The sequence below is a fragment of the Dipodomys ordii genome, unplaced genomic scaffold (assembly GCF_000151885.1).
Source record: "Dipodomys ordii isolate 6190 unplaced genomic scaffold, Dord_2.0 Scaffold131, whole genome shotgun sequence".
NCBI lineage: Eukaryota > Metazoa > Chordata > Mammalia > Rodentia > Heteromyidae > Dipodomys > Dipodomys ordii.
In genome coordinates this window covers 1,545,406-1,573,126 of record NW_012267347.1, presented here as the reverse complement: position 1 = coordinate 1,573,126, position 27,721 = coordinate 1,545,406, and the positions used below count along the sequence as shown (strand labels likewise).

Here is a 27,721-nt window from a genome sequence, read left to right as displayed (position 1 = left end):
CATAGGGCCTGAACTCTGGGCCTGGGCGCTGTCCCTCAGCTCTTCAGCTCAAGGCTAGCGCTCTACCACTTGAGCCACAGCACCACTTCCAGTTTTTTTTTCTTTTTTTGCTTATGTGGTGCCGAGGAATCTAACCCAGGGCCTCGAGCATGCAAGGCAAGCACTCTACCACTGAGCCACCTTCCCAGCCCAGGACATTAACTTTAGAGAGAACATAATATCAATCAGAAGGGAAGGTCAGGTTAGGAGGATAGAGACATGCATAAATGGGGTTCTTAGCGAAACTGAAGAGGACTGATTCTCAGACCAATCACATCTTTACCAATCTCTGTCACCTGTAGAAGAGGAAACAAAGGATCAACTCAGAGACTTGTGAGGCTAAGAACCCTAGAAAGCTTATTCCCTATACCCCTCAGTAAACACAATAGATGGATGTATGTTACTGAGAAATGGAAAAGGTTCGAGCTCTCTTTAATGTCAATGTTCGAAGAAGCTGGTGCCAATACTAGGGAAGAAAATAACCACCATGCTTCTTTTTCTTTCCCTTTCCTTCAATAACCTAGTTGCGTTTTTCATATAGTACTTACTGTAGTGACCCTGCAGATTTGACCCTTGAACTCAGGGGAATAGCAAGCCCCACTGAGTGGACATTTCTCCACTGGTTTTCCTCGGTAGATGGGCCGATAGGATGCAGCACAAATGTCAAAGGGGTTGTGCATGTCATAATTGAGCTGGTAAGCATCTGTAGGGTTCTTCTCACAGGCAGACAGGATTTTTCGGGTCTGAGAGAGAGAAGGAATGTTTTATTTAAGAGGACAGAAAGTGGCATACAACAACTCCTGTGATTCAAGAGCAACTGTACTACGTGAAATAGGCCCCAATCTCTACACTGGATGTATATGAAGAATCAAACACTGCCATTCCTATGTTATCAAGATTTTATCTTCTCCTGGTAGGCATGGTGGTACATAAGTATAATTCCAATACCCAGGAGGGTTGAGGCTAGAGGATTATGAGTTTAAGATGGAGTAAAACTATGTCTCAAAACAAAAAACAAAAACAACCTAAATAAATAAAATAAGAAAAAAGAAGGGACTGGGAAGGTGGCTCAGTGGTAGAGCACTTGCCTTGCATGCTCGAGGCCCTGGGTTCGATTCCTCAGCACCACATAAGCAAAAAGAAAAAAGCCAGAAGTGGTGCTGTGGCTTAAGTGGTTAGAGCGCTAGCCTTGAGCTGAAGAGCTGAGGGACAGCACCCAGGCCCAGAGTTCAGGCCCCACAACCAGACCCAAAAAAAGAAAAAAGAAGCAAAGATTTCCTGCTAATGTGGCTCTATAGAGCTAGACCCTATAATGTTGTACCAAATCTAGAGATTATCAGGCTCAGGTCATAGGATTAAAACAGGTTTCCACTGCCCAAGAAGAATATTTTTGGAAGGCATAAATAATGGACTATTCATATAAAGTAGAATTGGTCAAGATAGGACATCTGGAGGTTACAAACAAGATTTAGATTATTTCAGATGCAGGGAAGCTGTTCTAAATTATAGGTCATGCTCACACTAATGACATATCTGAATAAATTATTACTTTGGTACAAAAATAATAGGAGCAAAAAAAGCACCTATATGTAATTAGATAAAGAGTGGCATTCTGTTTGATTGAATATTGTTATACATTGTTTTATTTCAGAGGCAACAATCGTGGTCTTCTGATACTTGTACATAAGACCAGATCTGGTTAACCTATGTGGTCACTGAAGGAGTTCTCATCTACCTGTTGAGCCACTTCAGGCTTGGGCCCAAGTTCCAGGAGGCGTCGAGCAAAAGTGGCTGCTGTCTTGAAGTTCTTGAGTTTAAAAAAGAGGTTGAGGGCTGTTCGCAGCACCAGGATCATGTGAACAGGCTGCAGGTTTGAGTGTGTGAAATAGGCTGCCATCTGGTGGATAGAAAGAGAACATAAATAAAGTTAATGTCTTTTTTCACAATCAAAATGTCTAAAAAAAACTTGTCTTTACTCCCAAAGACCTCTCTTACCCTCTCAAAGTCACTAAAATTGTGGTCATAGTTGGCCTTGCCTTTCTAGCTTTGTTGGATCTTTCAAATAATAAAAACATTGTGGTGGACTGGTTTACATATACAAAACAAAACGCCAACAGGACTGGCTTTAAAACACAGATGACTGACAAAATGAAGAAAGGGTAGGGAAATGTAGCCTCACTTAACAGACCTGAACCCAAATGTCTCTTCCTCCCCAAAGCCAGATCTGAGTTTGGAACCAAAGAATACAGACCTAATGGAAGGTAAAGGGGAGAATGCTTCTGTAGTGCTCAAGAGCTCGACAGATCTTACCTCACATATGCGCTTCTGCTGTTCTAAAGTCTCTTTGGGCAGCTTCTTCCTTTCGATCTCCATTGACAAACCCACAATATATTCACGGCAAATGGTGATGAGCTGCTGGGCCTGGAGAGGTGGAATAAGAAAGCCATTGTAAGAATGTAGGGATGACTAGGATTGGGACAAGTGGCTAAACCTCTCCTACCTCTGCAATCTCCTGTTTATTGTCAACAACAAGAAGTGGCACACTGAGTAGGATAGAACGGAACTTTTCTACAGCCTCCTCAAACTTGCCAACTGTGGTGAGCTGATAGCACAGCTGCAACCGTTGGATGAGGTCATTAAGCTTCAGGCCCACAGCTGGCACACTGTTCTTCAGCCCTGCATCCTTCCTGGAAATGGAAAAATAGGAAGAAAACAGGACAGTGAGTAGACAACCAGGACTTACCATTTTTTTTCTGGAAGACATAATCAACAACACCCTATTGTGAAAGTACCTGGGGAATAGAAAGTAGACTGTAGTTCTAGGATAATTCTTTTTTTTTTTTTTTGGTTGGTTGTGGGGCTTGAACTCTGGGCTTGGGCTCTGTCCCTGTACTCTTCAGCTCAAGGCGAGCGCTCTACCACAGTGCCACTTCCGGTTTTTCGAGTGGCTTATTGGAGATAAGAGTCTCACAGACTTTCCTGCCCGGGCTGGCTTTGAACCATGATCTTCAGCTCTCAGCCTCCTGAGTAGCTAGGATTACAGGTGTGAGCCACCAGCGCCTGTCTCTAGGACAATTCTGATTGTGACAATGAGATGTCTATTTGAAATATCTAGCCCAACTTGGAGATAATAGAAACAAAGGAGCAAGAGAACTTACCAATTTCGATTAGGGTAGTTATACATGGAGGGCAAGCAGGGCAGAGCCTGATAGGTAGTGCGGCCTCGAGCATATGTCTGCAGGAACAGTTGCTTGTAGGGGCCAAACTGTACTACTCCTACCTGGTCATGAAGGAGCTGGAACACAGGTAAAAAGAAATATAAGGAACCTGACCCTTCCAATTAAAACTAACTGACCTTGGTAAGGTATTTTTCTCTGTAGTGTTTCATCATTAATAAAATATATTTCATCATAGGACCTATTTCATTTAACAACATATTTTAGGATAGTGCTTGGAACACAGTGACACTAAATAAACGTCAGTGATTGTTTTAGTTATTAAAATACATGTCTTGGGGCTGGGAAAGTGGCTCAGTGGTAGAACGCTTGCCTTGCATGCATGAGGCCCTGGGTTCGATTCCTCAGCACCACATAAACAGAAAAAAGAAAGCCGGAAGTGGCACTGTGGCTCAAGTGGTAGAGTGCTAGCCTTGAGCTTAAGAGCTGAGGGACAGCACCCAGGCCCAGAGTTCAGGCCCCACGACCGGACCCCAAAAAAAAAAAATAAAATAAAATACATGTCTTGACTGGGTGTTGGTGGCTCATGCCTGTAATCCTAGCTACTCAGGAGGCTGAGATCTGAGGATCGCAGTTCAAAGCCAGCCCAGGCAGGAAAGTCTGTGTGACTCTTATCTCCAATAAACCACTAGAAAACCGAAGTAGCACTGTGGTTTAAGCAGTAGTGTTCTTGCCTTGAGCTGAAGAGTGCAGGGACAGCACCCAAGCCCAGAGTTCAAGCCCCACGACCAACAACAAAAACCAACCAAACAAACAAACAAACATGTCTTGGTGTTTAAAACATACATCTATACATCTGCTTCAGAAAGAAGTGCTAATTTCACTATTGTGAGCCATAAATAAGGCTACCAATAAGTGGAAATGCCTAAAAAGATCTGTTTTAAAAGATTACTAGGCTAAGAGTGCAGGGAAGAGGAAGGCCTTATGAAGCAAGTCCCTTAAACAAGAACAACAGCTTCCATATAAATCATAATCTGCTACTTGGCTAAAAAGATGAGTCAACCATCTCCCTCAAGCCTTGGGGCTAGGCATACTCAAGAAGAAGCACCAAGATTACTTTAAGAAGACTTACCCGCATGGCTGTTTCAAAAGAGCCTGCCAGGATGTGATCGACTGGAAGTTGTGAGTTATTGCACCAGATCTAATGACAAACAGAAAACCCAAGCCAAGTGAACTTTTGTCTTTCTCTTTGCAGATTATCCTCCTTCAGATCTATTAGCAGACAAGTATCCAATACATTTTATACACTAATTAATCAAATATTAGCCAGCTCAGAAACACTGATTCTGCTTACTTGAGTTGGACTTGTCCCTTTGGTTGGGGGCACAAAGAACCCATCTTCAGCCCCACCAGCTGCTCCTGGAGATACATCCTACAGGGAAGAAGACTATTAAGTCATTTTTAAAAGCCATTTAAGGCTAGGGGCTGGTGACTCATGCCTGTTATCCTAGCTACCCAGGAGGCTGAGATCTGAGGATTTCAGATCAAAGAAGCTTGAGCAACAAAGTCCATCAGACTCTTATCGCCAATTAACAACAACAAAACAAATGCTAAATAGAGATGTAGCTCAAGTGGCAGAGTGCCAGCCTTAAGTTCAAGCCCCAGGGGCTGGGATGTAGCTCAGTGGCAATGCGCTTGCCTAGCAAGTGCAACCTCCTGGGTTCGATCCCCAGTACCAAAAAAAAAAAAACAAAAAAGACAAAAAAGTTCAAGCCCCATACTGCACCCTCCCCCCAAAAAAAGGTATTCAATTACAATTACTTTATTCTAACAAATTCTACTTCTACTAGGGAAAAAGGTGATGAGAAAAGACTTCTGTAAGTGAAGCTGCCCCCCCAGTGACTAAGTAACATACTAAAAGCTCCATTTTCGGTTTTAAAAGCCCGCTGCTTTTTCATAAGCTTCTGAGGGTACAATCCTAATTATTTCACTCCTTTCTTCAAGTGGGAGATAAACATCAGATTAGGAAAAGGGTCTAGATCCCTTTCTTTTGGAGACCTCATGATAGGTGTGTGTAGGGGGAAATGAAGTTACTGGTATCTGGTTTCTACAGAAAGATTAGAAGACAACAGTCCAAGGGTAGGAATTTCACATACCAGTTCAGGGGGAAGCTCCAGATCTTCTTCTACATCCCAGCCACCTCCTTCTTCCTGCCCCTTGCCAAGAGAATCATCCCCCAAACCTTCTGGAGCCTCCACAAATCCATCTGTAAAGGAAAATCCAGGCTCAAAATAGATTTGTACGGTGGCATACTCTTAGCTAAGGAAAGCAAAGCAAAATGTTGGAAACTTAGCTGGTTCCATAGTTTGGAAGTCCACAGACTACTTTATAACTAGTCTCAATCCACAAAGTCCATTTTCCCCAGAATAGTTTTAAAACTGTCCTCTTACCTTCATCCAGCTGTAGTTCTGCATCCTCTCCCCAGCCCTCAGTACCAACGGTGTCAATGTCAATGTCGGCAGCCAGTGCTCCTCCCTTTCCTACAGAGGGAAGAACAGGTAGAATTGCTTATATTCTGGCAAGTTTGAGATAGAGTGTTCTTTGCAAGCAAGCTGCAACCTTTTTTTTTTTTTTTGGGGTCCGGTCATGGGGACTGAACTCTGGGCCTGGGCGCTGTCCCTCAGCTCTTCAGCTCAAGGCTAGCGCCCTACCACTTGAACCACAGCGCCACTTCTGGCTTTTTTCTTTTTTGCTTATGTGGTGCTGAGGAATCAAACCCAGGGCCTCAGGCATGCAAGGCAAGCGCTCTACCACTGAGCCACCTTCCCAGCCCAAGCTGCAACCTTTCAAAGGCAATTGCCCATGGGCTGGGAAGGTGGCTCATAGGTAGAGCGCTTGCCTTGCATGCATGAGGCCCTGGGTTCAATTCCTCAGCACCACATAAACAAAAAGAAAAAGAAAAGCCTGAAGTGGCACTGTGGCTCAAGTGGTAGAGTGCCAGCCTTGAGCTGAAGAGCTGAGGGACAGCGCCCAGAGTTCAGGCCCCATGACTGGACCCCCCCAAAAAAACCAAAAAAAGAACAATTGCCCAGGTTCTGCCCACTTGCTATTTTTATGTGTTCTCTATTGTTGTGGACTATGTTATACTAATTTGCAACATTTTCATAAAAAATGCAAGTACAAGAGAGTTAAATAACGGCTTGGCACAGTGCTTGTCTGGTCTATCCTTAGCACTCTATACACAAAAAACAAGGGCGGGGGAACAGCTGGAGAGAGTTAGATAATTGGATTTCCTACTACCAAAAAGAAGCTCTTAAATAATTTTTTACTTACCCCTCTTTGGTTTTCCATTCTTGAAATTTTTTCCTGAGATCTCTCCTATGTTACTACCATTACAGTATGTGCATGAGGACAGGGAACAGACAGAAAAGAGAGGAAAGAGTAGTGTTGGACACAAATGCCCAGTCTGTCTAATTTTCTTACTTAGATGGAGTGAACAAAGAGGCATCCCAGAGAAACAGAAGGGCAAGGGTAGCACTGAGAGTGGTAGTACATATGTGTGCACATGTGCACTGCAGAATTAAGACTGTCATGAGTGACAAAATATTGAAGAGAGGATATGACCACATATTTGGCAAATCCTACAGAAATACACCAAAATGTTGACAAATGTTATTAGTGGAAATAGAGGTGTTCCTCTGTTTCCCCATTTTCTAAATTTTCTTTATTGACCTCAAAAATCCTTTGTTTTTTAAGGCTGCACCCTAACTATGACTGGCATTGCAGAGCTATACCTGCTCTGGCATTGCAGAATAGGATAGATGAAACTAATAAATAGAACTTTCTGAAACTGTTCTTCACAAAACAAATAACAAAATGCCATGGGAGAAATGGGCACTTACCCTTGCTGGCAATAGAACCTTCAAAGAATCCTTTGGACACAGTTAATAAGGGCCAATTGGTATCTAATGGCATAATCGGTGCAGGTGGTTGGAGCAGCTTGGCATTAGGGTCAATGTCTGGGATCTAAGAGGTGAAAGAAAAGACAATCGGGCTTTGAAGGTGGCTCAGTGGTAGAGTGCTTGCCTTGCATGTATGAGGCCCTGGGTTCGATTCTTAGCACCAGATAAGCAGAAAAAGCTGGAAGTGGTGCTGTGGCTCAAGTGGTAGAGTGCTACTAGCCTTGAGCTGAAGAGCTGAGGGACAGCACCTAGACACAGAGTTCAGGTCCCATGACTGACAAAAAAATAAAAATAAAAAAAATGCAAACAACTCTTGGATTTATGTAGGAAAGGTTATGAAACCTCCTTTGAACTCATTTGTGTGTGTGTGTATGCCCATCTTGGGGCTTGAACTCAGGTTCCACAGACTTGCCTGAGCTGGCTTCAAACTGTGATCCTCAGATCTCAGCCTCATGAGTAGCTAGTAGTACAGGCATGAGCCACCGGCGCCCGGTTTGTTTTCTTTTGGTGATACTGGAGTCTGAATTCAGAGGCTTGTACTTCAAGTACTCTACTACCTGGTGTATTTTTGGTTTTTGGTTATTTTAAAAATAGGGTCTTCAGCTGGGAATGTGGCTTAGTGGTAGAGTGCTTGCCTAGCTTGCATGAAGCCTTGGGTTGGAGTCTTCAGTAACACATAAATAGAAAAAGCCGGAGGTGGCGCTGTGGCTCAAGTGGTAGAGTGCTAGCCTTGAGGCTCAGGGACAGTGCCTAGGTCCTGAGTTCAAGCCCCAGGAATGGCAAAAAAATAATAAAATAAAATAAATAAATAAAAATAGGGTTTTGTGCTTTTGCCTGGGGCAGGCCTGGACCTGGATCTACCAACTTATAGCCTCCCGTATAGTTGGGACCATAGGTGCATACAACCATGTCTGGCATTTTAGTTGAAATGGGGTCATGTTACCTATGTTTGACAGCTGTAATTCTCCTGATCTCTACTTCCTGGGTAGTTGTGATTACAGTAGTGAGCCACTGTACCTGAACTGTGCTCATTTATTTCTCAGCCTCATTCTTTTTTTTCTTTTGGTTGTGGGGCTTGAATTCAGGGCTGGGTGCTGTCCTTGAGCTTTTCTGCTTGAGGCTAGCGTTTTACCAGTTTGAGCTATAACACCACTTTCGGTTTCCTGGTGGTTAATTGGAGATAAGAGTCTCACAGACTTTCCCAGGCTGGCTTCAAACTGTGATCCTTAGATCTCAGCCTCCTGAGCAGCTAGGACTACAGGCATTGAGCCACCAGCACCCAGCTTCAACCTCACTCTTATAACCAGTGGGAGAGTAAACTCTGTCCTGTTTTTTTGGTCATGGGCTTGAACTCTGGGCTTGGGCGCTGTCCTTGTGCTCTTCAGCTCAAGGCGAGCGCTCTACCGCTTGAGCACAGCACCATTTCTGGTTTTCTAGTGGTTTATTGGAGATAAGAGTCTCACGGACTTTCCTGCCTGGGCTGGCTTTGAACCGCGATTCTCAGATCTCAGCCTCCTGAATAGCTAGGATTACCGGCGTGAACCACTGGCGCCCGGCTTGTCATGTTTTTTGTAAAGACTTCTTTATGGGCTACATTTGTTGTACAAGGGATATTCCATTGTGATAATTCTATAAATACAAACTGCTCCATCAACCTTATCTACTCTACCATGTAATTTATAATTTTACATTGTTCCAAGACCTGTAATAAGAGATACTAATATATATAAATACTCACTGTCTCCTTCTCTGGATCAAATGTCTCCTTCAGGCTTTCAGCTTCTTCATCTAAGCCATGGGTAGCAGCTGTGAGATAGGCCAGGGATTCTGCAGAGAAAAGAGATTTTGGTATAGGAATATATCAAGTGAATGCTGTTGTGAGAGACTCTTGTAGGAGGTAAGCATAGCCATCCTGCTTCCTAGTATCCATAGTATCTTCCCTCAAGTGTGAACTAGACGTGTTAACTAGCTTCTCATAGAACACAGCAAGAATGATGGAGTATCACGTACAAGACTAGCTTATGACTGTGACTTCTATCTTAGGTGCCCTTTAGGCTTTCTCTGAGGGAAACCAGCTGCCGTGTTGTAAACTGCAAAAGGAAGAAATCATTATAGCAAGACAATTCGGTCTCCCAAACAACAGACAGCAAAGTCCTGAGGAATGCTGACACCATAAGAGTGAATATGGAAGCAGATTCTTTTTTTTCCCTCTTTTTTTTAGTTGGTCATGGGGCTTGAACTCTGAGTTCAAGCCTGGGCACTGTTCCCTGAGCAATTTTGTTCAAGACTAGTGCTTTACCACTTTGGCTACAGAGCCACTTCTGGTTTTCTGATGGTTAACTGGAGCTAAGAGTTTCACACTTTCCTTCCCAGGCTGTCTTTGAACTGTGATCCTCTGATCTTAGCCTCCTGAGTAGCTAGGATTACAGGCGTGAGCCACTAGTGCCTGGCTGGAAGCAGATTCTTGATATGTCAGCAGCCCAGGCCAATACCTCTGTCACCCTTATGACAGACACCAAGCCAGAGCTAAGTAAGCCATATCCCAAATGTGAGGTAATAAATATTGGTTATAAGCCGAGTGCCAGTGTGTCACACCTGTAATCCTAGCTACTCAGGGGGCTGAGATCTGAGGATCATGGTTCAAAGCTAGCCTGGGCAGAAAAGTCCATGAAACTCCTATCTCCAATTATCCACCAGAAACCAGGAAGTGGCACTGTGGCTTAAGTGGTAGAGCACTCACCTTGAGCTGAAGAGCTCTGGTACAGTGCCCAGGCCCACAGTTCAAGCCCACGACAGAAAAAAAAAAAAATGTTGGTTATAGTTTTGACTAAAAGTTGAAGAGTCAATTTGAAATGGGACCAGAATTGTTTCAGATTTTGGAGGGTTTTTTTGGGGGAAAGGGGTTGTGAAACATTTACACTGACTTTCCTGGTTGAATATCTCTTATCTGAAAAAAAAATTTTTTTTTGGGGTCCAGTTGTGGGGCCTGAACTCTGGGCCTGGACACTGTCCCTCAGCTCTTCAGCTCAAGGCTAGCACTCTACCACTTGAGCCACAGCAACACTTCTGGCTTTTTTCTTTTTGCTTATGTGGTGCTGGAGAATTGAACCCAGGGCCTCAGGCATGCAAGGCAAGTGCTCTACCACTGAGCCACCTTCCCAGCCCCTATCTGAAAAATTTGAAACCCAAAATTAGAAATGTTTCTGACTTTTGAGGTTGACATTCAAGAAGTCTTAGGCCAGGCATTATTGGTTCATGCTTGTGAAAGTGTGGCTCCATTGGTAGAGTGCTAGCCTTGAGTGAAAAAGTTCAGGGACACTGCTTAGATTTTGGAGCATTTCAGACTTTTGAATTAGGAATACTCAAATTGTATTAAGTTCTGGGGTATTTGTTATAAAGCAATTAACTCATAACTAATATAATTTCCTTAAGATCCTTAGAATCATTTCTGACTCTTCTATGGTTCATCCTATATCTACCTACCACTTTAGTAAGACATATTGGTTGGTGCAAGGTGAGATGGCTAAAGCCTGTAATCCTAGCTATTTGAGAGGCATAGATAAGAGGCTTGAGGAACAAGATCAGCCTGAGCAAGTTCATGATTTTTTTTTTGTCAGTTGTGGGGCCTGAACTTTGGGAATGGGTGCTGTCCATCAGCTTTTCAGCTCAAGTCTAGCACTCTACCACTTGAGCCAGAATGCCACTTCTGGCTTTTTCTGCTTATGTGGTGCTGCGGAATTGAACTCAGGGCATCATGCATGCAAGGCAAGTACTCTACCACTGAGCCACCTTTCCAGGTTAAGAGCCTAAGTTCATGAGATCCTATTTTAACCAATGCCTGGGTACTATAGTGCATGCCTATGGAAGCACAGAAAGGAATACTGTAGTCTAGGCTGCTATGATTAAGACCCTATTTCGAACATAACCAATGCAAAAGGGCTGGGAAGGTGGCTTAAGTGGTAGAGCACCTGCTTAGCAAAAGCTCAAAGCTCTGAGTTTAAACCCTATTTAACACCTAAAAAAAAGCCATTTTGGTTCTAACCTTCAAAACAATCTGACCACTGTTCACCCCTCTACTGTTATTTCTTAATGCTTTTTTTTTTTTTTGGTGCCAGTCCTGGGATTTGAACTCAGGGCTTAGGTGCTGTCTGTGAGCTTTGTTGCTCAAAGCTAGAGCTCTACCACTTGAGCCACAGCTCCATTTCTGTATATTTTGGGTGTTTAATTGGGTAGATAAGTCTCATGAACTTTCTTGCCCAAGCTGGCTTCGAATTGTGATCCTCAGATCTCAGCCTCCTAAATAGCTAGGATTATAGATGTGAGCCACTGGCGCTTGGCCACTAATGCATCATATATATTTAAAGGATATATATATATATATACACACACATATATATGTATATACTTACATATACAGGCTTTATATATATTATATATGTAGGTTATATATACATGGTATATATATATATATATATATGCATATATATATATATAAAATGTATGTGTATACTCATATGTTTGTATGTATACATCTATCCAGAGAAAGTTCTCAAAACAGTCAAAGTCATCCTTAAGTGAACACATGAATAAATAAAGAATAAAATCTCCAGGGCTGGGAAGGTGGCTCAGTGGTTGAACACATGACTTGCATGCATGAGGCCCTGGGTTCGATTCCTCAGCACCACATAAGCAAAAGGAAAAAAGCCGGAAGTGGTGCTGTGGCTCAAGTGGTAGAGCGCTAGCCTTGAGCTGAAGAGCTGAGGGACAGCGCCCAGGCCCAGAGTTCAGGCCCCACGACTAGACCCAAAAAATAAATAAATAAACAAACGAATAAAATCTCCAAACTGGGGGCTGGGAAGGTGGCTCAGTGGTAGGTAGAGTGCTTACCTTGCATGCATGAAGCTCTGGGTTGGATTCCTCAGCATCACATAAGCAAAAAAGCCAGAAGTAGCACTGTGGCTCAAGTTGTAGAGTGCTAGCTTTGAGCTGAAGAGCTGAGGGACAGCGCCCAGGCCCAGAGTTCAGGCCCCATGACCAAAAAAAAAAAAACAACAAAAAACTCCAAACGAAGTAAAGGAATAAAACTGTAATACAGCTGACTAATCGCATTAGTAGAGTATCTGCTCCAGAACTTTAACTACCCTGCAATTTTCCTAAAGGTGTTGGTTAGACTAAACAGTCTGGTTATGTACACTTCCATTTGGCTTTGATAAAAATCTCAATGTGGTATGAATGTGTCATTTTCCCGGAAAGCATGTATAATTAAGGACAACCCCTTAGCACTATATATGAATAATTCAGCATGAAGAAAAAGTACTTCCTAAGGCCCCAATACTTACTCTGCCCACAGTTCTTCAGGATTCGCACTCGCTCTGACACATCACCCAAGTAGAGTGCATTCTGATAATGGCCACTCATGTCCTTTCGGATCTCAGCTGCACACAAGCCAATGAAATACCAAGTTAGATCTTCTTTGTTAAATTCTGTCACTTCTATTTGCCTTCCTGCTTTCCCATAAAGCCCTCCCTTCCACTTCCAATTAGTTTTATGTAGCTCACCAATCTTCATCATCTTGCGAAGTTTCTCCAGGTTGCCAGTAATAAGGTACAGGAAGGAAAGTTTGTCAAAGTTTTTGGTGCGCTGATAGCACATTTCCACAATCTGATGGTTCCCCTGTAGCAGGGCCACTTCTCCCAGTTTCTCCCAACAGTTCTTGTCATCCAGTGCTTTGGCTGCTTCCAGAGCAATCTAAAGAATTCCCAGGGTCAGAATTAATGAGATACTGTGGGGATAATATGACTCAAAACTAGGGACTGTACAGTCAGTGTTAAAGTGTCTGTCTCCTAAGAAATAAATTTTTCAAAGAACTTCCTATACTACACCAAGCACTCCTAGCTTTTGGTCTATTTCTACATCACATTATTCTCACTCTCAGTTTAGTTTATAATAAAACCACCTAGTAGTTGCTGATTTCACAGTTTTGCCTAGCTACCATACTTCCTATCTTTCAGATTTGAAGATCCATAGAAGCTTTCTGAAAGCCAGAAGAATAAACAAAGGATTTAAGTCTAGAACTGGAAAAATAATCTTAAGCCTTTTCTTTCATCAGAAAAAAGCCCAAGTCTCAACATTTGATACATTTTCCTTCATCTAAAAGAGATCAAATGCTGCCAGATACTTATGGCTCACACTTATAATCTAACTATGCAGGAGGATCGAAGTTTGAAGCAGGCCCAGGCAGAAAAGTCCCCATGAGACTCTTCAAAAACCAGAAGGGTACTGTGGCAAGTGGGAGAGTGCTAGCCTTGAGCACAAAGAGACTCAGGGACAGCACCCAGGCCCTGAGTTCAAGCCCCACAACTGACAAAAAAAATAAAATAAAAATAAGGAGTTGGGAAGGTGGTTCAGTGGTAGAGTGCTTGCCTTGCCTGCATGAGGCCCTGGGTTCAATTCCTCAGCACAACATAAGCAGAGAAAGCCAGAAATGGCGCTGTGGCTCAAGTGACAGAGTGCTCACCTTGAGGTGAAGAGCTAAGGGACAGCACCCAGGCCCAGAGTTCAGGCCCCAAGACTAACAACAACAACAAAAAAAAGCCAAGGGAATAATGAGATTTAAAAAATTTCTTCTTTTTTTTTTTTTGGGTCTGGTCGTGGGGACTGATCTCTGGGCCTGGGCACTGTCCCTCAGCTCTTCAGCTCAAGGCTAGCGCTCTACCACTTGAGCCACAGCGCCACTTCCAGCTTTTTTCTTTTTGCTTATGTGGTGCTGAATAATCGAACCCAGGGCCTCAGGCATGCAAGGCAAGCGCTCAACCACTGAGCCATCTTCCCAGCCCTTAAAAAATTCCATACTATGTTTATCCTAAAAGTTACTGACTTCAGTCTGAGAATGTCAATAATGGTAGAAATGGATGTAGAAATAGGCAAATAGGAACACTAATAGATGGTTCGATCTAACGGCTGAAAAAGATCCCAAATTCCACTTTTCTAGCTAACGGATCAAGCCTAGGATAATGGTGCCAATGCCACTCTAACCCTCTCATCTTCTTTAATGGATCTGGGGCTGCTAAGCATAATTCTCTTACCTCAATGTTTCCACACTCCAGGGCCAGACTAAAGCGTGTTTTTTCATCTTTAACAAAATGCAATGCTACTTCAGGATAGCCCTTCTTCTGGAGATAAGCAATGATAGACTGGCCTACTAGTTTGGCATTCCTCACCATGTGCAGTACCTGGACAGTTGAGTTGGGTAGAAAGGGAGTAAACATTACTTACAGGGGAAAAAAAAAGCACTGCCTTTCTTAATGCTCCTAGTATGCTTTCTCACTTCATACCTCATCATATTTTCTGTTGATCAGAGCCAGCTTGAATTTGAACTCAGTAGGATCAATGGTGAGTACCCGAGGACGACACTCCCTGTCTAGGCAGTACACATTGTTGCCCTTCACTCGTGTGACATAGATGGGTAAATCCAGAGTCCGGATGATCCCATGGTCTCTAAGAGAAGAGGATAGAGACGTAACTTTCAATAAGTAGGGTGGAATTTAGTCTGTGAAAAATGAACACGCCAAGGCCACAGACATTTTCTTTTGGTCAGTCGTGGGGCTTGAACTCTGGGTCTGGCCACTGTCCCTCAACTCTTCAGCTCAAGGCTAGCACTCTATCACTTGAGTCACAGAACCACTTCTGATTTTCTGGTGTTTAATTGGAGATAAAAGAGTCTCATGGACTTTCCTGCCCAGGCTGGCTTTGAACCATGATCCTTAGATCTCAGCCTCCTGAGTAGCTAGGATTACAGGAATGAACCACCAGTGCCTGGCTGGCCACAGACTTTTATCTTCTCATAACTCTCTGTAAAATGCCAAACAAACAACAGTGCAGAAGGACATATTCATATTGAGTTTGTTTTTTTATACAATAGGTTAGATGATTTGATCTATCTTTATAAAGCTACTACCCTAGGAACTGAACACCATATGTGACTATAAGAATCAGACATCAAAGATAAATTCTATATTTAGATATACAATTGGTAGATCATTATGGAAAGATAACTCCTTCTTTATAAGCTACAAGTAAAAGTAAGAGATAAGTAGCTATGAAGAGTTCTGGCACATAAAGAAATGATAAAAAGCCGAAGATATTTTTAACTGAAAGATAATAAGAAGATCACAGAGTAAAACTTGTTGGTATATAATTCATCTAGTAGTTGATAATTTATAGCTGTAAATGGATGAGCTGTATTAGAAGAAATATTGAAAACTGTGGTATCTACCTGCATATATTTCAAAAACTATACTTTAAGTTAAATCAAAGAGAGTAAGAAGAAGGAAATAATAAAGCCAATAGCATAAATTAACATACAGAAGAAGAAAAAAATTACAAAGGAGTCAATAGTTGCCAAAAGCTGGATAAAAATGTAAGCCTTTTGGGAAGGTATTAAGAAAAAGAGAGAGGACTGGAGATATAGCTCATGTGGTAGAACACTTAGCCATGAGCATGAAACATCTCAAGAGTGGGAAGCCCAAGTTTAAGCCTTGGTATGAGCAAACATGCAAACATACACACACACACTCTCTCTCTCTCTCTCTCATTAAGACTGAAGTGGTAGGTAATAACTGTAAGTGAAAAAGCCAAGTGAGTTTATACCCCACTACTGGCACCAAGCAGAGAGAGAGACAGAAAGAGACAGAGGGGGGGGCGGAGAGCGACAGAGAGGCTAATAATAGTATTTTTAAAAAGGAGATATCACTATGGGTCCTTCAGAAGAAACAGGTAACTTTAAAGAATGGTCTAACTTGCACCAAAAAAAACCCCAAAAAACCCAAAAGCAAAAAAAAAACCCAAAAAACAAAACTTGGACGCAAATAAAATTTGCCAATGTTGATTAAAAAAATTTTTTTTTCAGTTGTGGGGTTTGAACTCAGGGCCTAGGCACTGTCCCTGATCCTCTTTGTGCTCAAGGCTAGCACTCTACTACTGGAGCCACAGCACCACTTCCAGTTTTTTGCATGGTTAATTGGAGATAATAGTCTCACAAAAACTTTTCTGCCTAGGCTGGCTTTGAGCCTCAATCCCCAGATCTCAGTGTGAGCTACTGGCACCTGGCTCTTTGGTTCATGCCTATAATCCCAGCTACTCAGGAGGCTGAGGTTTGGAGGATCAAGGCTAGAAGCCAGCTCAGGCAGAAGTCTTTCTCAGGCACAAGTCTTTGATACTCCATCTCCAATTAACCAGCAAAATGGCAGATTGGAGGTCTGGCTCAAGTGAGCCATGAGCCATTAAGCATCTTGAGAACATGAGGTACTCAGTTCAAGCCTGGTGTTCCCCTAGACCTCTGTACCCTCACACAAAAAAAGAAAGTCAGGCTTACATGTAGTGATACAAGCTTGTAATTCCAGGTATCATTCCAGTAAACAAGAAGCATAAATAGGAAGACTGAAATTCAGGTTGGCCTGGTCAAAAGCAAAACCCTATTCCAAAAATGGCAGAGCAAAAAGAACTATTGGCATGGCTCAAGTGGTAGAGCACCAGCTAAGTGAGCTCAAAGTTCCTGAGTTCAAATCTCAGTACCACCACCACCACCACCACCACCAAAACAAAGAAAGAAAAAAGAATATCTATAAGCTATAGCCAACTTAGATAATGTGAGTATGTTAAGTTTACCCTAGAAAAACATATACATTTACAAGTAAGTAAAAGGTGAAATGAGACTGTCACTGCCCACAGATTATTATTTATATAAAATAGATTAAATTAGATAAAATAGTTAAATTACCAGAACGAAAATAGAGCAACGTGTCTAAAAATGGAAACAAAAACCTAATTGTCTTTCTAAAATATCAAGGAAAATTGGAAAATTAGTGGGTTCTACCCATTTACAAATAATATTTTAAAAAACTATCAAGGGGCTGGGAAGGTGGCTTAATGGTACAGTGCTTGCCTAACATGCATGAAGCCCTGGGTTCAATTCCTCAGAAAAAGCCTGAAGTGGTGCTGTGGCTCAAGTAGTACAGCACTAGCCCTGAGCACAGACAGGCTCAAGGACAATGTCCAGGCCCTGAGTTCAATCTTCAGGACTGGCCAAAAATAAAACAAAACAACCCACAAAAAACATCATCATGCTGGGAAGGTGGCTCAGTGGTAGAGCGCTTGCCTTGCATGCCTGAGGCCCTGGGTTCGATTCCTCAGCAACACATAGGCAAAAAGAAAAAAGCCAGAAGTGGTGCTGTGGCTCAAGTGGTAGAGCGCTAGCCTTGAGCTGAAGAGCTGAGGGACAGTGCCCAGGCCCAGAGTTCAGGCCCCACGACTGGAACCCCCCCAACCCCCCCCAAAAAAAACCCCACCACCAACAACAAAAAAACAACTATCAAGAGCTTAATAAATCTAATCAAAGAAATGCAGCATCTCTATAGAGAAAATTATAAAACTTCATTGAAAGACACTTCAGAAAACATAAATGAATGAGGAGATAGTAAATCTTTACAGATTAGAATTAAAAATAACTACTCACAAACTGACATAGATTTAATGCAACCCTAACCGAAATTACAGTAAGTTTTATGACTTGTTTTATATTGTATGGCATTTCACAAGATTGCTTAAGAAAACATATGAGAAAGCAAGATTTGAAAATAGCCTAAAAACTTCAAGAAGTAAACAAAATGGGAAAGGTTAGAGGATCGATTTTATTAGATGTGAAGATTTATCATGAAGCTACAATAGTAGTTAAGACAGTATAGAATTAGACCAGAGTACATAACAGAAAACAAAACCTGAAATACTTATTTATTTAGAATCCTGCATTAATATATATATATATATATATATATATAGGGCTGGGAAGGTGGCTCAGTAGTAGAGTGCTTGCCTTGCATGCATGAGGCCCTGAGTTCCATTCCTCAGCACCACCTAAGCAGAATAAAGCTGGTAGTGGTGCAGTGGCTCAAATGGTACAGCGCTAGCCTTGAGCTGAAGAGCTGAGGGACAGTGCCCAGGCCCAGAGTTCAGGCCCCGAGACTGACAACAAAACAAAACAAAACAAAACAAAACACACACGCACAAACACATGCATATATAATTAATGCATGACAAAAATACAAACAATGGGGAAAGGTTGGATTTTTGAATAAATGATGCTGGCCAACTGTGCCAATTGTGCAAAATGCCAAATTGATCTTTGATACCTCATATAATACACAAAAATCAACTTCAGGTAGAAATTAGTCTTATATAAAAGGCAAAACTATCAAGTTTTTATAAGAAGGTAATAGAATACCTCTGATTTTGGAGGCTAAGAAAAATATTTTAAACAGGACACAACATCTGATTTGTTTAGTAAGTTTAGCTACATTAAAACTGAGAGCTTCTGTTGCTAAAAGGTTAACCACACCAAAAAAAGAATCAGAAGATATTCTATAAAACAAAAAGATAGTATTATTTGAAATCGTTCTGATACAGGATTGTTACCTATACATATATAGGAATCAAATAAATAAACTCAATTTAAAAAAAAGTAAAGATTTAAAACCACCAGATGGACAAAAATAAAAGTGTACCAAAGCCAGGTATTGTTAAGATTACAAGCAAGGAAATGTATACAATACTGGTGGACATGACAGTTAGTGGGATCACTGTGTCACTTTTATTGTTTGCTTTTTTGTCAGTATTAGTGTTTGAATTAAGAGGTTTGTACTTGTTAGGCAATGGAGCCATGCCAGCAAAAGAACATTTTGGAATGTAATTTCACATTAACTAGTAAGTGTGAAAACATTCACATTCAAAGGTCTAGCAAGTTACCAAGGGAATATACTCTAGAGAAATGAATGTACACACACACCAGAAAACACTATGAATGACAAATGATATAAAACAGAATTTCTATCAACAATAGAAATGAATAAGAGGTACAACATGAATGAACTTTTTTTGGTCAGTCATGGGGCTTGAACTCTAGGCTTGAGCACTGTCCCATAGCTCTTCAGCTCAAGGTGAGCACTCTACCACTTGAGCCACAGTGCCACTTCTGGTTTTCTGATGTTTTCTTGGAGATAAGAGTCTCACAGACTTTCCTGCCAGGGCTGGCTTTGATCTATGATCCTCCGATCTCAACTCCTGAGTAGCTAGGATTACAGGTGTGAGCTACAGGCACCCCACTTTCTTTTCTTTTTAAACAAGGTCTTACTACATAGTCTAGACTGGCCTTAAATTCACTACCTTCCTGTTTCTACCTCCTGAGTGTTGGGACAGCATAGCCAGCCTTAGATGAATCTTTCTTTTTTTCTTGTTAGTTGTGGGACTTGAACTTTGGGCCTGGGCCATGTTCCTGAGCTCTTCAGCTCAAGCTATACCACTTGAGCTACAACACCACTTCCTGTCTTCTGGTGGTTAATTGGAGATAAGAGTCTCATGGACTTTCCTGCCCAGGCTGGCTTTGAACCATGATCCTCAGATCTCAGCCTACTGAGTAGCTAGGATTACAGGCGTGAGTCACCATCACCTGGCTAGGATGAATCTTACGAAGAAAATATTGAGTAAGACATAAAATAATAAATTTGAAATGATTTCACTTATATCAAGTCCAAAATCAGACAAAACTAAGTCATAAGACAAAACTGGGTGGCAAAACAATGGAGAAGGGGCTGGGAAGTTGGCTCAGTGGTAGAGAGCTTGCCTTGCATGTTCGAGGCCCTGGGTTCGATTCCTCAGCACCACATACGCAAAAAGAAAAAAGCCAGAAGTGGTGCTGTGGCTCAAGTGGTAGAGCACTAGCCTTGAGCTGAAGAGCTGAGGGACAGTGCCCAGAGTTCAGGCCCCACGACCGGACCCAAAAAAACAACAACAACAAAAAAAAAAACAATGGAGAAAACAAGAAAAAAATACTACAAAAAGCAGAATGCTGTTAGTTTTGGATGGAAAGAGAGAGTTTGGATCAATGAGGAGCATTTGGCAAAGGACTTTTTGGATACCAGAACTATTCTATTTCTTGACTTGGGTGGAAGTTACACAGAAGTTAGTTACTCCAGAACTTAGTTACTATATATTTATAGCTGATGCAATTTTTTACATTTGGATTATATTTCACAATTTTAAGAGTTGAAAGAAAATGTGCTGATGCCTCTAGCACATAATATATGGCAGATAAAGATTTTTTCATGAAGAAAATCGCAAGGGACTTGTTATATCCTTTGAAAAGCCACCTTCTTCCATTTTGTATCCCAGATAATTGACTTACCCAGTGGTGACAGCATATTTGATGTGGTTGCTTGTGGTATAGATAAATACCCCACTCTCATCCCAGGCCCCACTCTTGACACGAATGTTCTCATGAATATTACACAGAGCGTCCAGTTTGCGGTTACAGATCACAATGGCTGTAAGAGGCAAAGGGCATGAGTGTTCTGTTGGATAGGGTGAGTGCAGTAGACTGGCAGGGAGAATAGGGGAGACAGTGGGCTCTAAATCAGGGTGGATATAACAAAGACTTACCATGTTTAGCTAGTAGTGCTACATGAGACATGTCTGCTGACCAGATGACGTATTTCACCTTAGATATATTCACAGATGCCAGAGTCCTGAGATACAGAGAGAAGGGCAAACATGAATGGACTTGACTCCCTTGGCTCAAGCTATGACCTATGTCCCTTTTCTTCTCTAACTTTGCAACGTTAATACCAAATATTCCTGTGTATTAACTCAGTTACTTAAAATATTTTGGCTCACATTTTTTTTTTTTTTTTTGCTAGTCCTAGGGCTTGAACTCAGGGCCTGGGCACTGTCCCTGAGCTTCTTTTGCTCAAGGCTACACTCTACCACTTATGCCACAGCACTACTTCCAGCTTTTTGTATTTATGTAGTACTGAGGAATCGAACCCAGGGCTTCATGCATGCTAGGCAAGCACTCTACCACTAAGCCACATTCCCAGGCCTTGGCTCACATTATGCATTCTCCGTTCCTTCAAACCCTCGTGTACACACACACACTTTTGTTTGTTTGTTGGTTGGTTGTGGGGCTTGAACTCTGGGGCTGGCCGACTTGGCTCACATTATGCATTCTACACACACACACACACACACACACACACACACACACACACACACACACACACACACACACACACACTTGTTTGTTTGTTGGTTGGTTGTGGGACTTCAACTCTGGGGCTGGCCGCTGTTCCTCAGCTTTTCAGCTCAAGGTGAGTGCTCTATCACTTAAGCCAAAGTGCCACTTTTGGTTTTCTGGTGGTTTACTAGAGATAAGAGTCTCATGGACTTCTCTGCCTAGGCTGGCTTTGAACCGTGATCCTCAGATCTCAGCCTCCTGAGTTGCTAGGATTACAGGCGTGAGCCACCAGTGCCCAGCTACATACATTTTTTTTTAAAGCAAAGTCAATTAGGTTTTATTTCAACAAAGAATATAAAATAAGTGCAATGTAATTTATCTTAGCTTTTAACAGTCATTTCAAGAAGGACAACTTAAAAACAGAAATACTCTCAAGTGACAGTCTGACTTGCAGCCCCCAAGGTGGGCCCTGCTGAGGTGTATGTAGTTGTCTTCAAGCATACAAATTGTAGCAGAATGTGGAAAGCTACATGTATCTCTAATCATACAAAGAGCAAACCCTTATATTTTTAGGAACTTTCATATATCTGTTTTTACCACCAAACTGTAAGATCATTTAAGTGTAAGAACTGTGCTATTCATCTGTGTACCTCACTGTACAGTCCTACAGTATTCTTTTTTCATGTAAGTATTACAAAAATATAGTCGGTCACAAGTAGCTCACACCTATAATCCTAGCTACTCAGGAGGCTGAGATCTAAGGACTGTGGTTGAAAGCCATCCTTGGCAGGTAAGAGTCTGTCAAAATCTTATCTCCAAGTAATCAAAAAGCTGGAAATAGAACTGTGGCTCAAGTAGCTTTGAGCAAAAAAGCTCAGGGATGGTGTCCAGGCCCTGAGTTCAAGAACACGGACAAACCAACACACACACACACACACACACACACACACACACACACACACACACACACACACACACACACACGAGAATACTAAAGAGAAAAACATGCATAGAGTCTTAGTGTTATAGTGTAATAGGTATAAAAGTTATATGGAAAATTCCTGTAGGGGCAAAAAGCTCCTACTAAATAAACATACCCACTCACCCACTCTCCTTCAATATATGCTCCTAATAAAAGCACCTATCACATTACCGTTTCTGTTGTACATCAAAGAGTGTGATAGAATCTGCATCTCGAAGCAGGAGGTTGCCTGTGCCAGCATAGAAGATCTCATCACAGTTGGGCACCTGCACCTTTTTGGTGATCTCATTCTTCAGATTCTTGATCAGAAGCTGAAATGAACACAAAAGATGAAGTTAAGAGAAGCATATATGCAGGTTATGACTTCACTTTTTTCCCCATTGGATCGACCATGTCGATCTCCTAGGATGTTTGTCAGTTTGTGCTGATGCTTGGGGGGGGGGGGGGGGGGGGGGGGGGGGGGGAGGGGGGGGGAGGGGACGCACTTGCTGATGACTACCTGACTTAGAATGAATGGAGCAGTATGGATTGCAGGAGTGGGGAAGTGAAAAGATGGGTGCAGTTCCCCAGGTGCCAGTGTTGTATGATCCTTTGCCTTGCTTCAGTGTTCTGTGACAGATGAGGTATTTCTCAGCTAAGACCTTGGAAGAAATCAGCTGTTCTGAGCTAACCACACACAAGTGTGTACTTCAGTGAGAACTCAAAGGGCTGTGGCAGTTTTATTTATTCAAGAATGCCGTTTCTCTCCTGATTCATGATCTGTATTTTGCTACTGGAGATAAAAATGAAATTGTGCAAAAAAAAAGAGAGAGAAGCATATGTGTGTGTGTGTGTATATATATATATATATATATATATATATATATATACATGATGATAGCCACTGACACTGTCTCTTACCAATTGTTCTTGAGCTTCAATAAATAAATTTCATTTTCCTCTATCCAAGTTACTCACACATTAGGTAGATCATTCCAAGATCCCTTTGAGGGTAAGACCTAGTTTTTGTTTTTTGTTTTGTTTTTGATTGGTCGTGGGGCTTGAACTCTGGGCCTGGGCGCTGTCCCTGAGCTCTTCAACTCCAGGGGAGTGCTCTACCACTTGAGCCACAGTGCCACTTCCAGTTAGTTTCACAGACTTTCCTGCCTGGGCTGGCTTTGAACCGTGATCCTCAGATCTCAGCCTCCTGAGTAGCTAGGATTACAGGCGTGAGCCACCAACGCCTAGCATTTTTTTTAAGACAAAAAAAAGTAAAAAAAAAGCCACAAAAAATACCATCCTATGAAATTCAATTAAGAGTCTGAGTTTCTTAATCAAAGGGAAAAAAAACCCCACCATTTCCTGACCTTAAATTTTGTTACCTATTTTCTTGTGAGAGCTTTGCTTATCTTTAATATGTTCCACTTATCTCTATTATATTTCATATACCACGGAGGGAGTAGGACAAGGAAGGAGATCCACTGCTTGAAATCTGATGCTGTTTTTGGCTCTTATAGTTGAGAGATTTTAGCTTGGATGTTAAGTCCTGGGCTACACTGATTAGCAACCCAATCAAATCAACTGTAAAGTCATTTCCCCAGGGAGACTGGTATAGCTACGGATAGAGGAAGAGCTAATACATGAGGACCACGGCTTCCTTGGGGAGAGTAGGTAAAAAAAAAAACAGTGCTCATTATTCTGCAAACACAGACCACTGTCACCACAATCACTCTTCAAACTGGTTTTCATTTTTAGTTTTAACTCACCGAATGCATCCGATCCAGGACAGCAAATCGATTCCTAGCAACCCAAACGGCTGTCAGGCCTGAGGATCGTTTCCCTTCAGGGGCTGAGGAGAACAAAACCAAAGGGCGGGAGCATGTGGTGAGCCACTGGCAGGTGACAGAGTCAGGTGCCATGGAGCTGCCAGTCTTGTTGGCTGCCATTTTGGCTTTGCCATCAGCTGCTTTCTAACTAATTCAGCTATAACCTGAGGCTATTGTTCAGTGACTTTTCCCCACCAGGCCCCTCCAAACTCCAACCCCCACCCCTGCCAAGTCTCTTTTCTCTAGGCCAAGTGGCTACATTTCAGCCAACACCAAGTACTGGCAGAAGGGCTGCCCATCTTGGGAGACAGCATACTCCATCAAGCTAACGAGCAAGGCCTCCCTGGCCAAGCTGGGGCCCAGCAAGCAGCCTGTCAATGTTGTAGGACCTCCTATCTAAACAAGCTGGAGAGAGACAGAGCCCCCTCTCCAGGACGCAGCTGCTCAGCTGCATTTAACATGCAAATGCAGGCTTCCTAGTAGGGTAGGGTGGGTCAGAGCACTCCCAACTAAATCTTGACAGGCCATTGAGATACTGGGCAGAACTTATCACCAAGCTGTTGCTCTCTAAATGTCAACCTACCATTATTACTCTGAAGGGAAATTATAAACTGTTTCTCAATTCTACAGCTGATTAGAATTTCGGAGAGGAAACTATTCTCTGAGAAGCTTGTAAAGGACTCACTGATATATTCTTTTATCTATGGTACAAGCCCCAGAACATAATGGCCAGACTTGCCTTGTTAGTTTTTAGGCACCTGCAGTGTCAGGTAACTTACAAACCATACTTCCATTTTCAGATGCCACAGAACCATACTACTCTAGCTTCTGCTTTCTTTTCCTCCTTCTATCATTAGGCTTTAGTTATTATCCCCATCAAAGAAAAGTGTATCAGAAAAGACATGAGTTTTAAATAAGGATACAAAGTAGGAAGAAAGAAATCATAAGATTTAGTTAGAAATGGCATAATTTATAAAGAAGACTTTGATTTATGACTATCACATACATATGGGTTTTCTCTTTCATATGATCACATTCAAAAGAAAGTGACTCAATCTGGGCATGGTGGTAGAGGCATTTAAGCAAGCACCTAGGAGGTAGGAGAATTCTGAGTCTCTAACAAGACACTGGTAAGGAGCAGAGAGGAAAAGGAAGGGAAAGAGGAGGGCAGGGAACAAAACAAAAAGGAAGGAGGAAAGAAAAAGAAAAAAAGACAAAAGGAATAGCATGAGAAGTATTAACAATAATGAATGGGAGAGAGGGAGAGAGAGAGAAAGGGAGAGAGCTAACAAAATAATTCCTGGTACTACGTAGAGGGGCTCTAAAATATCAAAATATAGTAAAAGGGGCCTTGTGGGATAAGCCTCTGACTTGGTATGTCTATAGACTACTGCAGGAAGTGCATTGAGAGGAGAGGAGCTGAAGCAAGTGAAGCAAGAGTTATAGTGACTCTGAGAATGTGCTGTCAGCAAGTTCTAATAGTAAGAACATCACCAAGCCATGGTGGTGATGGAAGATGTAGGAGGGGTCTCAGCTGGATCCTGGGATCCCAGGTGGGGTATGGAGCTGTTAGCAGCCTCATCTTTTTGACATGCAAAAGGAAGCAAATCGGATCTGGATATGGATGAGAGAGCATAAATCCCTAGTCCCAGGATGAGACATTGCAAGATTGGAACTACATTTTTAAATAAATGAAACTACCAGGGTGAAAGTCATATCAACTAACAATAAACTAGGGTAACATGCTGTGCTGAAAGAGAAAATGGAGAGTTTCTAATAACCAAATTATAAAATATATATATCTAGCTGGGGTAATAAAATGGAGGCAGAACATGAATATTTCACATCATGGTTGCCTCTGATGCAACTGTCAGCAATACCTGCCAAAATATGTGAGTGATGTGGCCATGGTTTGGGATGGAATGTGAACTACTTGAAAAGAAGTGACGATAATGGTGAGGAGAGCTGGAAGCAGAGTGAGGCAGACAAAGAGAATACCTACCATCAGGATTCTGGGAGTCGGCATCTTTGGGGATGGTATACAGATCATAGGTACTATTCTCTAAATTGCTAGCTCTCTGTAGAGGAAAATGGGAAATTAAAATGTTAATGAGAGGCACCCAAGATACCAGTTTATTCTGATAAAACAGTTCCACTCCACAGACAATATGAGAATATACTTTTGTCACCCTTTACCCACAGGATATTTGAATGTTACATATAAGAGTTAGTTGTAGGGCTCTTAAACAACTCAGCTTTGATGTTATTTTATTTTCTTTATCCTCTGAAGATCCAAAATGAAATCAAGGGGCTGGGAAGATGGCTCAGTGGTAGAGCGCTTGCCTTGCATGCCAGAGGCCCTGGGTTCGATTCCTCAGCACCACATAAGCAAAAGGAAAAAAGCCGGAAGTGGTGCTGTGGCTCAAGTGGTAGAGCGCTAGCCTTGAGCTGAAGACCTGAGGGACAGCACCCAGGCCCAGAGTTCAGGCCCGACGACCGGACCCCCCCCCCCAAAAAAAAAAAAAAAAGACTTAAGGAGCTGATATTCTGGTGTTCCATCTGAGTATACTTGTTATATCAAAAGTCTTTTTGAAAGAAAAAAAATACACCAAAGAAAAGATATTTAGATACATGGGAAGCAGAGATAGGGTACTACAGCTTGAGGCCAGTGTAGGCGAAAAGTAAAATCCTACCTCAAAAATAACAAAAAAGGAAGCTAGGTGACAGGGATTCATACTTGTAATCCTAGCTACTCAGGAGACTGAGATGTGAGGATTGCAGCCAATTTGGGTAGATAAATTTCAGTTCTAATCTCCAATTAACCAGCAAAAAGCCAGACGAAAAGATGTGGCTCTAGTGGTAGAGTACCAGCCTTGTGTGAAAAGGCCAGAGCTCAGAGCTCAAGCCCCAGTACTGGCACACAAAAAAAGAGGGAAAGGTGTTGAGGTGTGACTCAACTGGTAGAGTGTCTAGCCTAGCAGTCACAAGGGCCTGAATTCAATTGTACTCATCACATGACTTATGAAATGGTAACTCCTCTGTAAAACAATTAATAATTATAAAACAATTCTTAAAATTAGATTTTTCCTCCAAAATTATGTGCTAAGAACTGGGAAGGGCTCTGACGACTCTGAAGGCAATTACTCTGAAAAGAATTCCTTTACAAAGCACAGGTCTTGGGCTGGGGACATGGCTCAGGAAGAAGAGCACCTCCTGAGAAAGTTTATAGCTCTAGGCTCAAACCCCAGTACTGTCAAAAAAAAAATAAAATTTAGTTCTATTTTTCACAAGGATAGGAACCAGTTTAAACATCTCTTTTGCACAGGAAATAGTTATAAACATTCTTTTCAATCATTTTCAGTGATCTATGTCACTGATTTTGAGATTTCATTAAGTTTAGATGCTATCAGCCTTAGAAAGGATCTATTTCACAAACTTTTTTTTTTTTTGGCCAGTCCTGGTGCTTGAAATCTGGGCCTCGGCACTGTCCCTGAGCTGCTGCTGGGCCTGGGTGCTGTCCCTCAGCTCTTCAGCTCAAGGCTAGCACTCTACTGCTTGAGCCACAGTGCCACTTCCGGCTTTTTATCTTTTTGCTTATGTGGTGCTGAGGAATCGAACCCAGGGCCTCATGCATGCAAGGCAAGCACTCTACCACTGAGCCACCTTCCCAGCCCTCCCGGAGCTTCTTTTGCTCA

The 27,721-nt window shown here is 42.1% G+C and overlaps 1 protein-coding gene across 1 annotated transcript in view; it reads right to left on the bottom strand.

The window, feature by feature from the left end:
• Window positions 1-126: 126 nt before the first annotated feature.
• Copa (coatomer protein complex, subunit alpha) overlaps window positions 127-27,721 on the bottom strand; it is a 51,046-nt gene continuing 23,451 nt past the window's right edge. The window contains exons 12-32 of the mRNA XM_013030492.1: window positions 26,029-26,104; window positions 23,967-24,049; window positions 22,393-22,532; window positions 20,666-20,751; window positions 20,412-20,550; window positions 14,512-14,674; window positions 14,263-14,409; window positions 12,736-12,925; window positions 12,517-12,612; window positions 8,916-9,004; window positions 7,118-7,241; window positions 5,666-5,755; window positions 5,372-5,481; window positions 4,570-4,647; window positions 4,348-4,416; window positions 3,198-3,334; window positions 2,540-2,726; window positions 2,350-2,460; window positions 1,775-1,936; window positions 588-782; window positions 127-335 (exon numbers count right to left, since the gene is read on the bottom strand). Of these exons, the coding sequence (XP_012885946.1) occupies window positions 276-335; window positions 588-782; window positions 1,775-1,936; window positions 2,350-2,460; window positions 2,540-2,726; window positions 3,198-3,334; window positions 4,348-4,416; window positions 4,570-4,647; window positions 5,372-5,481; window positions 5,666-5,755; window positions 7,118-7,241; window positions 8,916-9,004; window positions 12,517-12,612; window positions 12,736-12,925; window positions 14,263-14,409; window positions 14,512-14,674; window positions 20,412-20,550; window positions 20,666-20,751; window positions 22,393-22,532; window positions 23,967-24,049; window positions 26,029-26,104 (2,532 nt within the window). The 3' untranslated portion in view covers window positions 127-275. The remainder of the gene's footprint in view (window positions 336-587; window positions 783-1,774; window positions 1,937-2,349; window positions 2,461-2,539; window positions 2,727-3,197; window positions 3,335-4,347; window positions 4,417-4,569; window positions 4,648-5,371; window positions 5,482-5,665; window positions 5,756-7,117; window positions 7,242-8,915; window positions 9,005-12,516; window positions 12,613-12,735; window positions 12,926-14,262; window positions 14,410-14,511; window positions 14,675-20,411; window positions 20,551-20,665; window positions 20,752-22,392; window positions 22,533-23,966; window positions 24,050-26,028; window positions 26,105-27,721) is intronic.